This window comes from Phyllopteryx taeniolatus, chromosome 4 (genome assembly GCF_024500385.1).
Source record: "Phyllopteryx taeniolatus isolate TA_2022b chromosome 4, UOR_Ptae_1.2, whole genome shotgun sequence".
Classification (NCBI taxonomy): Eukaryota; Metazoa; Chordata; class Actinopteri; order Syngnathiformes; family Syngnathidae; genus Phyllopteryx; species Phyllopteryx taeniolatus.
In genome coordinates, this window is record NC_084505.1 from 18,582,218 (window position 1) to 18,595,029 (window position 12,812).

The 12,812-nt window shown below is 42.2% G+C and overlaps 2 protein-coding genes across 3 annotated transcripts in view; one reads left to right on the top strand and one right to left on the bottom strand.

The window, feature by feature from the left end:
• Positions 1-2,190, top strand: part of ifngr1 (interferon gamma receptor 1) — an 11,738-nt gene extending 9,548 nt beyond the window's left edge. For both annotated transcript variants that reach the window (XM_061770200.1, XM_061770201.1), the window contains exon 5: positions 806-2,190. In XM_061770200.1, the coding sequence (XP_061626184.1) occupies positions 806-1,201 (396 nt within the window). In that variant the 3' untranslated portion in view covers positions 1,202-2,190. The remainder of the gene's footprint in view (positions 1-805) is intronic.
• Positions 2,191-2,952: 762 nt separating this feature from the next.
• On the bottom strand, positions 2,953-12,588 carry ltv1 (LTV1 ribosome biogenesis factor). Its single transcript, XM_061770199.1, has 11 exons — positions 12,410-12,588; positions 10,517-10,648; positions 10,171-10,377; positions 9,362-9,449; positions 8,430-8,559; positions 7,576-7,780; positions 6,658-6,785; positions 6,439-6,584; positions 4,625-4,677; positions 3,821-4,009; positions 2,953-3,564 (listed from the first exon to the last, which is right to left on the bottom strand). The coding sequence occupies exons 1-11, from the start codon at positions 12,410-12,412 to the stop codon at positions 3,454-3,456; spliced, it is 1,392 nt and encodes a 463-aa protein (XP_061626183.1). The 5' UTR covers positions 12,413-12,588; the 3' UTR covers positions 2,953-3,453.
• Positions 12,589-12,812: the final 224 nt, after the last annotated feature.

Here is a 12,812-nt window from a genome sequence, read left to right on the forward strand (position 1 = left end):
TGGTTTTTAATCCACTTTTTTAGAGGAAAAAAATTACATTGAGAAAGTAATTGAAATTACTATTACATTTTCGATAGGGAAAGTGATCATTGTAAGCAACTCTTATTTCCGAAGAAAGAGTCACAAGTGCTGTTTATCTGTTCACAAGACACAAGCGACTTATGCGCCAAATGTCTCGTTTGAAGTGGTGCATATATAATTCGTACTTGAAAGCGATAGGGGCGGGCGCTGACTGCAACACACACGCGCACGATCATTTGGACCAATCAAAAGAGCTCGTTTTGACTTCTCAAACCTCAACCTCATTAGTTCATTTGGACGCTGGTCAATTATTCACAGATTTCTGTTCTATGAGTAGCCTATATCTATGATATCCAACCAGCCCTGATGTCAACACATAGAAATGGTATAATTTCAGAAATGATGTCATTTCAGACTGGCCCTGAAGCCAACACCTGATAGAGAGAGATCATTTAACTAAAAACACAAAACGCAGAAATGTGAGAAAATGTAACTAAACGTGTGGGGGTTAACAGTCATGTGGCGTTGACCCCAGTGAACCAATGAGGTTGAGGTTCTCTTTTGAGTTGGTCAAAGTGTTGCTGTGTGTGGCAGCCAGGGCCGCCCTGAACGCTTGCAAGGTCAAATCATTTCTGTACCACTTTAAACGAGACATTTGGTGCAAAAGTCGCTCGTCTTGTGAACTCATGAACAGCACTTGTGACTCCGAGCGGCAGATTTCTACATCTGCAAAATTACTTTCTACAGCTACAAGTTAACTTTTGCACCAAATTGATCTCCATAGGTGAGGGCATGGAGCGTGAAGGCCACCAAGGCACATCTCCCCGAGTGTCTTTTTCTTAAGGCCGACTTTGCTGCACACTCGGCCGACGTCAAGAGCGGCGGCGGCGGCAAGAAGGGCGCCAGCTGCTGCGCGGTAAACGCCGAAGCCGGCCGGGACGTGCAAAGATTCCGGCTCATCTACCAGGGAGACGACGACTTTTCGGGCGTTGCCACGGTGATGGAAAGCCTTCCCGTCCATCAAGAGGAGGAAGTGGAAGAGGAAGGACAGGGAGCGGAAGAGGAAGGGCAAGGATGGCATGTTGATGAGGACTTTGTGTCCAATTATGACTGTCAACATGTGAACATGCCAGTGTATTTTGGTGGTGGCGAAAGCGTTTGGGGTTACACAGCAAGGTAACAAAAAAAGAAGGAACGACAGACGAACTTTTATGCTAAATGGCCACATTTGATTTTTCAAGCAGACACATGGGGCAGCACATTTATTTATATAGAGTTTTTAAAACAAATATGGTTTACCGTTGATTTACAAGTGCCCCATTTGTTGAGTTTTGGGGATTATGGGCCACCTCATGGACATTTAAAAAAAAAAAAATGTTTTTTAATTTCTCGGGGGGACCTGCAGATACGCCACCACTCGATTCAGTGACGGACCAACCTTTCAACGCTCACTAGGCGACACCCCTTAAAATGGCACACGGACTACAGTACTGATTAGTAATCACACTTTTGATTTCTTTTGTTTTTATACAATTCAGTGCTGTTTATCTTTACTAAAGACATATAACCCCCAAAATAGAGTGGCGTAAGTTTATTGGCATTTCAAATCATTGCATTGGGAAAACATAATGTAATATACAAGTAAAAGTGAGTTACAAGCTTGATCATGGGCTGAATTCAATTTAAATCTAAGAACCATTGTTTTGAAATTCTTTGTAATTTCATAGTTTGTGTGAAATGGTTAATTTAAATAAAATCATGCTTAGCGTTAGTCCTGTCTGCCAGGCTGTTCCCGGGTGGGCCCCTAGGCACGCCCCTCCCCTTCTCAGCTGAGTGGGGTACTCTGCCCCTGTTGTGCTGGCACGGCAATTCCTACACACTTCTAACATTTATTGTGCATGCGAGACTGTTGTCAATTTACTTACGTGTCGGCAGACACACACACACCACTGGGACCACTCCCAAATTGCTCTAAACATCTCTTGTGAACTTGCTAACTTCTTGAGATGTTTTTACATAGCCGGTCCACTACCCTTGTCCAGCTCTCGTCTCGTCCCGTCCTGGCCTACATCGTCCTGTTCTTCCCTCACAGGTTGGAGCGCTACTTTCCCATGCAGTGCTCAAATCGAATGTGACACTGTCGTATGCATAAAATGTGTTTTTCTTACAGCTAGTGTGTCCAGTCTTTTATTATTTTGCTTTTCTTTTCTGTCACTCCCCTTTAAAATCTTTTTCAATTGCCATCGTAATACCACAAACTATCATTCGCCTAAACCTAGCAGCTCGACGGGATTTTAAAAAATAATAAAACCTACATAATGTAAAATAAATTTCTTTAGAATGTATTACAATAGATCAATTAATGGTATAAATGGAAAACAAATCTGAATTAAAACAAAATTTAGGGGGGAAAAATGGCTAAATAAATCCAACAAATATTCTTGCAATATTGATCATTTAAATGCTTACTGGGTTGTTCAGTGAGGAAAAACGTACAGTGCCACCAGAAAGTATTCACACCCCTTCACATTTTGCTGTTACATACTTATTCTAAAGCTGATTTGAGTATTGTTTTCTTTTTAAAAAAAACTACATAAAATATCCCATGACAAAGTAAAAACATATTTTCAAACATTCGTGTAAATAATTTACACTGATAATCCTTGAGATGCTTCTACAACTTGAATGGAGTCCACCTCCAGTGTTTCCTTGTGGAAATAGGAGAACCATCCCGAAGGTCAACCAATGCTAACGCACTCCAGCCATCAGGCCTTTATGGTAGAGTGGCCAGACGGAAGCCACTCGTCACTAAAAGGCACTTTAGGATTCTCTGGTCTGATGAAACTAAAATAGAACTTTTTGGCCTGAATTGCAAGCGTCCTATCTGGAGACGATAGCACGTGGCTCACACCATCCCTACTGCGGGAACCGGGCGACTCGTCCGCTTGGAGGGTACGACGACAGCTGCCAAATATAGAGAAGACGACTTGAGGCTGCGATTGCTGCCAAAGGTGCTTCAACAAAATATTAAGACAAGGTTGTGGATACTGATGTGCCTATTGTTTACATTTGCACAACTGTCTGAAAATGTTTTTACTTTGTCATTATGCGAAGGGGTATGATTACTTTCTGGTGTGTGTGGACAATGAGGAGGCACGAGGACTTGTCTTGACTCACGCCCGCCTTGCCCATTTTGGAACGAGCACACGCCCATTGCTGTGGCGACCGGCCAACTGGGGAAAAACCAGTTGAGACGAGAACTTGGTGTACATGAAACCTTTCGACAAACATTGGTCAACCTTTTGTGCTCGGTTAACTTAACAATTGTGTAAGCGTATTTGAACAACAAAGGAGCCAGAAAGCAAGTGATCAATACAAAGACTACATTTGGGTGAGGAAAAAAAGCAGCAAAGTAGTCCGTCTTCGTGTTCTTTACGAGAGTTTGAGGCCCTGAATGTTCCTGAGGTTGAGCATCTGCTTCTCCTGACGCACCTTCTCCTCCTTGAACGCCATCTTGTTGGCCTTCTTCTCCACACGCCTCTCCTGCACATGCGAACATGACCAACGCTTTTCATTAGCACACGGGCTGCGACTATCCATCGCTTATCAATACAACAGGAGCAAATATCCATGTTACTTTCTTGACATCAACTTGACTTAATATTTCAACATGTCCAGTCAAACTGGTGTCAGTGGCTGATGTATAATGAGTTTTTTTCCCCCCCCCCAAACTTTCCAGTGGCCGCTACCGAGTGACTTTTGTGTGGTGTACGAGTTTGATGGACAGGTTGGTGTTGACCTTGCGCTCCTCCTTGACCGCGCTCTTACGGGCCTTCCTCTGCTCCTTGCTCTCGTCTCTGTCCCGTGGCACCGCGGCGGCGCGAGGGAGGTCGGAGTCGTCGATCCTGCTCATTCGCTCGGCGGGCCCTCTGGCGGGGAGAACGTCCAGGCGGGCGCCCGTCTCGGCGGACACGCGGATCGGCTTCACCTGGACGCCACGGGACAGCAAAACGCACTTTGCGTCAGTCACGTCAGTGTAAAGATTATCATGTTTTTTTTACTTAAAAATATATAACTTTATTTTCAGAACATTTAGACTTTGTATCCTGTCAATACACATCTTTGTTCTTGTAAAAATTCGGACTTTTTCTTCGCGGGAAAACTACAACTATAGTCAAGTTACTGACAAAATACGTCTTTGCAATTGCACTGTATGTCTTGAACTTGGTTTAATAAAAATGTTTTAAGATTAAAAACTCTTTGTTCTTGTAAAGATGTTATTTCTGTACGTATTTCCTGACAAAATGCATCTTTGTTCTTGAAAAGATTACTGCTTTTATTCTTGGAAAAAATACAACTTTAATCTCTTAAATTCTGGACTTTTTTGTTACGAAAATAAGACTTTATTCTAAATAGATAAACCTTTTTTCCCTTAAAAAAAATAAATTAATTAATTAAAAAAATTTAAAAAAATTATTTATCAGGCATTTCGGGGTTTAATTGGTGTTAGGATTGGGATGGTGTCCGTGGAAACATTTCTCCCTGAACGTCAAAAGTTTGCAAATGCCTAATTGACGTGATGGTGGCAAGTCCAAGGCCGTACCTTTGGAGGGTGTTCAATTACTTTGGGTCTGTTGTAGATGTTGGAGTAAGTACCTGCAGGCGAACAAACAAATCACAAAGTCACAATCGAAAAGCCGTCGACAGGATATCAAGTGCATGCCCCAACAACAGGTGGCGCTACTACAAGCAGTGACACCACTATTTTTTCTTTTTCATCCAAGAAAGAGTAGTATTTCAATTTTATATTCAATTTTGTAAAGAATGTGCCTCTCGTTTTTTTCCATTTACCGTAATTTCTCACGTATAATGCGCATTATAAATGGGTATAGGGGCAAATGGAAAAGACTTTCACATTTTATAAATGTATGCCACCATCTCGTGGTTATGAAAAAGCTGTACACTTTCATTCCAAAACGCCACCGCCACCTAGTGGCTATAAAAAAAAAAAGTATAGCCTACACTTTCATTCCAATATGACAGGGGTATGTAGGACTGCATATATGTACAGTTGTTACATATACCCTGGCAGAATTTGTGAAATGTTTATTTTGTTTTGTTTTGTTTTTTTTAAATATGACTCACTGAACAAAAAACATCATTACATTTCTTTATGGTTATGTTTTGGTTAATGATAATGCTTGACCGTTTAATTTGAATCCCATTCAAATAAAGCTAAATGTGTTTCGCCCGGTCCATGTTTTCTTTAAAGAATTGTACCCAGCTTACAAATTCTGCCTGGGTAATCAAACATACGAACACAACTGTCTTTTCTAATTCACCAAATAAAAGTAGGGCTGTTAATTTCAAAATAAGAGCAAGTAAATAAAAAAAAAAAAAAGGATGACATGCTCAAATAAAGTGGTAAACTTCAGAATAATTATTTGAGAAAAAAAACCTAACAAAATACAGATACTTCATGTTTTGATCATATGGGTAGAAGCAAAATCATGCATTGTAAAAATGCATTATACATAGGTAGAAGGGTTTTCCAGAATGTTGGTCAACTTCGGGGGTGCGCATTATACACGAGAAATTCCGGTATCTATTTTGTAACCTTTTTAAACTTAATAATGCTATGCAGTTCAGATGGTAAATGGACTGCACTCGCACTTTGCACCGGACTATTGCGAGATTAGTCATTCGAACTGTTTTTTAGTGCTAGAGGACACTGCATCTTTTTGCACAATGACTAGCAACCCTTTATAGCTCAGTGACTTGTTTTTCTCAATGTCTTTATGTCTCCAAAGTGTTCTCGGTCAATTGACTTATAATGCAAATGTAAACAAATTTATTTTTGAGCAATAATCGTATTCTTATTTTATTTTTAAATAAAGAACATTATGGTTGTGATTTGACCTCCATCCGTCCATTTTCTGAACCACTTATCCTCACTAGGGTCGCGGTTGGGTTGGCGCCTCTCTCAGCGAACTCTGGGCAAGAGGCACCGAACACCCTGAACTGGTCACCAGCCAATTGCAGGGCACATATAGACAAACAATCATTCACACTCGACACTCACACCTATGGGCAATTTAGAGTCTTCAATTAACCTACCCTGCATGTTTTGGGGATGTGGGAGGAAACCGGAGAACCCGGAGAAAACCCACGCAGGCACGGGGAGAACTTTCAAACTCCACACAGATTAGGCTGGATTTGAACCCGGGCCTCAGAACTGTGAGGCAGATGTACTAACCATTTGCCTACTGTGCCGCCCCTGTGATCTGACCTACATGTATAAAAATTTGTAAGGAATTCAAGTTTATTATATATATATAAATATAGCATAGTAATCTTTTTGTAATAAAGGTCACTGGTGGTTATTATTTGGGTGTCACGAAGGAGCAGGAGACTCACTGATGATGGTCTCACAGTCCCACTTCTCCTCTGGAGCTTTGATCACCAACTTTTCCATCTCCTCCTCTCCTTCCTCCTCCTCCTCATCTTCCTCCTCTTGTGGGACAAGAAGTTCTTTTGGGCCCAGGTCATCGGGCCTCAGGGACCTGAAAAAGCGCATACGGTGACGGCATTCGATGACGATGACGACGACGACGACGTCAGCAGCGGCCCACTCACTCTCTCTCCTTCTGGGCAAAGTAGTCTCTGATGACCTCTCCCAGCCGAGCGCTGTCGTGCGCAATGTAGCCTTCCAACTCGGCGTTGTCCAGGGCACCGATCTCGTCATCGTCAAACTGCTCATAGAACTAAAACACACATTGCGCTTTCATTTGATTTTCAACGGCATTCAAATTAAGCGAAAGGCATTTCAAAATAGGCCAATTAAACAACACATAGTCATTAAGAAAATCATTCGATGGTCTCCACTCGGTCATCAGTCATATTTCCCCCCAAAAATGCTATTTTTTCACGAATCCGGACAGCATATGTAAATTTATGAGCACAATTCTTCTTCTTTTCCTCTCGGCGTGTCCCGTTAGGGGTCGGCGCAGCGTGTCATCCTTTTTCCATGTAAACCTCCTCTCCAACGCCAACAACCCTCACGACATCCATCAACCTTCTCTTTGGTCTTCCTCTAGCTCTCTTGCCTGGCAGCCGTCTACCAATATACTCACTCGCTCTCTCCTCTGGGCGTGTCCAAACCATGGAAGTCTGCTTTCTATGACTTGGTCTCCAAAACATCTAACCTTGGCCGTCCCTCTCTTAAAATCATTTCTAATCCTAATCCTAATCCTCCACAAGATTTCTAAAATATAGCGTGGACCGAAAGACACGTTTCACCCCCCCCCCCCCACCCCCCCAAAAAATGTTGTTTTTTTTTTTTTAATTAAAATTTTTTTTTAAAAAGAGTATAGTGACGGATAGGGGCGAAGTTCTGCTGTAAATATGGAAAATCCAAGTAACTGTCATCCCTTTTAAATGGTTAATAATTGCCTATCGACGCTACAAGATGGCCCCAACAATCACAAAATGAAAGCACATGCACTTCGCGTCAAGAGACGCTAGAAGTGATGAAACAGGATGGAGTGCACGGACCTTCTCGAAGCGGTCGTCCAACAGGGTGAGCTGCTCGTTCCTCCGCATCACTGACGACGTCATGGAGTATTCTGTGAAGCGAGTCCTGGTCTCCTCGTCGGCGAACAGAAACTCCCGAGCGCCGCCCTCTTTGTCTGAAAAGGGGCCCTCGGAGTCGCCGTCGCCGTCGCCGTCCGTGTCCTCCCACGAGTCGTCATGGTCATCTCTGTCGAACAGGAAGCTTGTCAGACCATGGCCTGGCTGGCCCATATGACCCTGATAGTCAATCTCAATTTTTTTCCACAAAAACATGACTTCTGATTTGAATAGACTTGCTTATATACAATTTATATATAGTGAGTTGAGCATTTTGCAGGGTCGATTAGTTTAGTTTTCGGGGTGCTGGACTTGTTTTTCTTCCTAACAACGTGTACTTTGGATACACTGTTAAGTGTTCAGTGATACTCCGACTACCACTCTACTTTTCTACAGCACCAAAGGTGCGTATCAAACGGGTACAGGGGAAAATTCCATTGCGAAAGTGGGATTTTGGGGGGGAAATTACAGTAATTAACAGCATTTTTCAATTTCACGATATATATAGTGATTAGGAAGCAGAGAAAGATGAATGATTCCGGACACAATTGCTGCGTTCCGAATCATTCACTCATTCTCTACTTTCGAAACACTATCTAGAGATTTTGAGTGGGCTTCAGAGTCGCCTACGGAAGCTACTAAAAAAACAACAACAACAATACAAAATAAAAACACAAACATCCGAATGAATCGATAAAATGAACTCGTGACCCGGCCCTCAGAGGTTGGATTGAAATCAGTTTCCAAACACAAAGAAAGCGGCAGCCTTCAAGTCTCACCCGAGCTGGGCACAGTTGGCACCGCTGGCTTTGGCGATGAAGTCGTCCTCCAGCGCGTTGTCAGGGTCGTCGTAGTCGAAGTCCTCGTCCAGGGCGGCCACGATGTCGGGGTCCATGTCAAGACGCGGCCCTGAAACGAAGTACAAATACCGCTTGCATTTCACAACCTTGTCACTAATAAAGAGCAGCATAGTATTTTCTCGACAGTAGTTTTAGTTTGTAATGATTCTTTAGCGTGTCGTGTGGTTCCGATCAATGCTCAACATGATTTTGGATTTCCTTTATGAAAAAGCGTGTTGTCCCTCCAGATCCATACTTTACATCCTGATGACACAAGATGCACTATGCCTTCCCAGGTTCTTTAATCTTTCCAATATTTTCGGGAAGGTATTCGTTGACGACTTTTAATTAAAGCCGACGCCTATTCCACTGATTCTTGATCCAGTTATCCTTATCAAGCTTCTTTAAAATCTCGGTGTCGCCGTCCTCCCTCCGTGACACCAACATACCGCAAACTTATTAAATGTAAAAACTTGATAGGATTCAATGAATTTAAATGTGTAGAAATATCGCACCGACCAAATATAAATGGAGGAAGATTTGCACCTCGTCTGCTGTAAATATGACGCTCGCGATTACAGACAGTCAATGTCGACAGAGTACGACGTTAACGTCGCCCCCAGAATTTTTATTTTTATTTTTTTTACATATTTACAAAATGTACATAAATGATTTATGAGGGAATTCCGCGGACTTTGCACAGTCCAGCAAAAAAGAGTACATAGAGAAGATTAAGTGGTTCTGATAAGAGCCGTGTTTGCAAGACTTATTTATGAAACAGCACACAAGGATGTCTGACAGGGATGACAAATGGCGCCGCCGTGTGGCCACAGGTGAATGTGTCACGCGTCAGGGGTGCTGGTCAAGCTCACCTGAGATGGGAGCGGCTTTGTTGAGGAGGCCCACGTCCTCCTCAAATTCGGAGGCGAACACCGACGATGGTAGCTTGAGGCTGGCCGCCTGCAATGAAACAAACGCACCTTTACGAGGCCTTCAGGATCGCCGGGAAGAAGGAAATTTTACACTCGGGGCTCAGAGCACAGGAGACTTGCTGATATTAATAATTTCCTCAAGCACAGGAGCTGGGAAAACTTTTGCACTCAAGGGCCACAAAATTTGATTTTTAAAATCGACAAATGGGCCAGGCCAACCGTATATCAGCAAAAAAAAAAAAACTTTCAATATTTATGTAAATATTGTTTATTCTAATTTTAACATCATATAATTAACAAAACATGTTTATTCTTTGAGTTATAATTAAATTAAAATTATTAACCAATCATTTATTAAAATACTAAATGTTTATTTTACTAGTGTTATAATAATCTAAATATGAATTATTAACAACAACAAATTTTCAAATGTGTAATTAATAGATGACAAATAAATAGAAATGAATACTTTTGAGGGAATAAAAAGCTAAATGAGGGAATTTTTTGTATATTTTACAACTTTGTTACTGTTTTGAAATTATGTTATGTTCAGTTGTCGTGTTTTATTTATGTACAGCACTTTGTTTCAACTGCGGTTGTTTTCAAAGTGCTCTCTAAATATTCCAGGACTGTGGATGAACACTCCGCGGGCCAGATTAAACAATCATCTAAAATATCAATTATTAATATCATCACAGGCAAACTAGCCCAATAACACGTAGACCTGTGGACGATGACAGTGCACTTACAGGTATGACCTGCTCCTTCTCGGCATCTTCCTCCGCTCCGTTCTCCTCATCGTCCTCATCACTGCGGAGGTGAAAGCGGGCCGAGGGTCCGGCGGCCAGCAGCTCCGTCTGTCCGGAAGCTTCCTTCAGGTGCTGCAGGTAATTGTAGTCGTCGTCAAAGAAGACGCCAAAATTCCGCTGCTCCTCCTGCCGCTTCTCAACGTCCGCCTACCGCGAGACACAACACGCAGGCCGCGCCCGCCGTTTCATGGGTCACCGTTCACAATGTCATCTGCGGTGAACATCCGTGATAATAAATGGGGGTTCACTGTCGCAAGACTTTACTGTAAAGCAGAGCAAAACATACCTTGACAGCAGGAAGCAGGACGTGTTGAGGCGCTTTCTCGTCTGCCGCGAGGGGGTCCCTCTGGCTCCTGTGCACCAGGTGGAAGGTCACCGCCTTCTTCTTCTCAATGAACGACTTTTTCTTCCGGTGAGGCTGGGCGAAAACACACACAGTCAGTCTTTTAGCAGACTCTATAAAAATGGATCTGTGGGCAAGATATTCTCAATTTACATAGTCTAGCCTCTCTCCACCAATGACTTGGTAGCTAGGCTGGACAAAGACTTTTTTCAAAAGTTTAAGGACAATGTTCCTCAACGTACAATTGCAAGGAATTTAGGGATTTCATCATCTACGGTCCATAATATCATCAAAAGGTTCAGAGAATCTGGAGAAATCACGGCATGTAAGCGGCAAGGCCGAAAACCAACATTGAATGCCCGTGACCTTCGATCCCTCAGGCGGCACTGCATGAAAAACCGACATCAGCATATCACCACATGGGCTTGGGAACAGTTCGGTGTTACATCCGTAAGTGCAACTTGAAACTCTACTATGCAAAGCAAGCCATATATCAACAACACCCAGAAACGCCGCCGGCTCCTCTGGGCCCGAGCTCATCTAAGATGGACCGATGCAAAGTGGAAAAGTGTTCTGTGGTCCGACGAGTCCACATTTCAATTTTTTGGTTGTGGACGTCGTGTCCTCCGGGCCAAAGAGGAAAAGAACCATCCGGACTGTTATGAACGCAAAGTTCAAGAGCCAGCATCTGTGATGGTATGGGTCTGTGTTAGTGCCAATGCCATGGGTAACTTACACATCTGTGAAGGCACCATTAATGCTGAAAGGTACATAGAGGTTTTGGAGAAACATGCTGCCATCCAAGCGACGTCTTTTTCATGGATGCCCCTCCTTATTTCACCAAGACAATGACAATCCACATTCTGCGCGTGTTACAACAGGTACTAGACTGGCCTGCCTGTAGTCGAGACCCGTCTCCCACTGAAAATGTCTGGCGCATTATGAAGCGTAAAATACGACAACAGAGACCCCCGGACTGTTGAACAGCTGAAGCTGTACATCAAGCAAGAATGGGAAAGAATTCCACCTACAAAGCTTCAACAATTAGTGTCCTCAGTTCCCAAACGTTTATTAAAAGAAAAGGTGCTGTAACACAGTGGTAAACATGACCCTGTTCCAGCTTTTTTGGAACGTGTTGCAGCCATAAAATTCCAAGTTAATGATTATTTGCTCAAAACAATCAAGTTTATCAGTTTGAACATTAAATATCTTGTCTTTGTAGTGTATCCAATTAAATATAGGTCAAACATGATTTGCAAATCATTGTATTCTCTTTTTATTTATGTTTAACACAACCTCCCAACTTCATTGGAATTGGGGTTGTATTTTCGAAGACCAACCTAACAAGTTGCAAACCTGAAAAGCTCTTTGAAAAACATGCAGAGATTTAAACCAAGTGGTGAGTGTCGGAGATTGTATTATCAAAATTTTGGACAGCGATATTTCCCTTTTCCTGCACGAACAAACACTGTAAAAAGAAATACTGTCACACCCCAAAGTGACGCCAAACGTAAGTATCTTCCAATAAAGGCAGAACTATTGATTACTGGATCTCATTATATTAGCAGTGGTTGACAGTTTTCTGATGTCAGAGGAGAATATAATTGTTTATTGTAAACATTTTGGTTCGATGTGTCAAAGCAGGAAACTCATCTAACGAACGAAATGGCCAAGTTACATATCATAGAATAAGAAGTGAAGACATGTTACAAAAACGTATCTAATAAAAATATTATGTACTAAATAGAGCAACATAAGCAGCACCGTGTTTACATGCGACCAAGATTACCTTAATGGCTCGCTTGGAAAAACTCACCCAAAAAGGTGTCAACTTACCATTTCTTCTTGTTTTTCTTCTTGCGGGTTTACGCGGAGATGATCAAAGTGGGCCCTGTTGTAGTGTGTTCTCTTTAATTTAGTGTAATTAAGAATTAAAAGGAAAGAATTAGGCCAAGCTGTATGGCGACCACGCTGTTTGCAAGCGCCACCATCTTGTCGATGTCGTCAGTACTGGACGGAACCATTACGCGAGCGATGGATGGGGGTGTTCATAAACTAAACCTCGCGTTATTACACGTGTATTGCCAATATTTTATTTATATGCGCAAACAATTTATATAATACTCTAATACATATCAACATCTTGGAGGGTCAAAAAAATCATCCTGAAAGTTTTCTCAATTGCTGATTGTCAGGATTGGTATGATTTTATTTTTCTGTCAACTTTATTGACAATAAA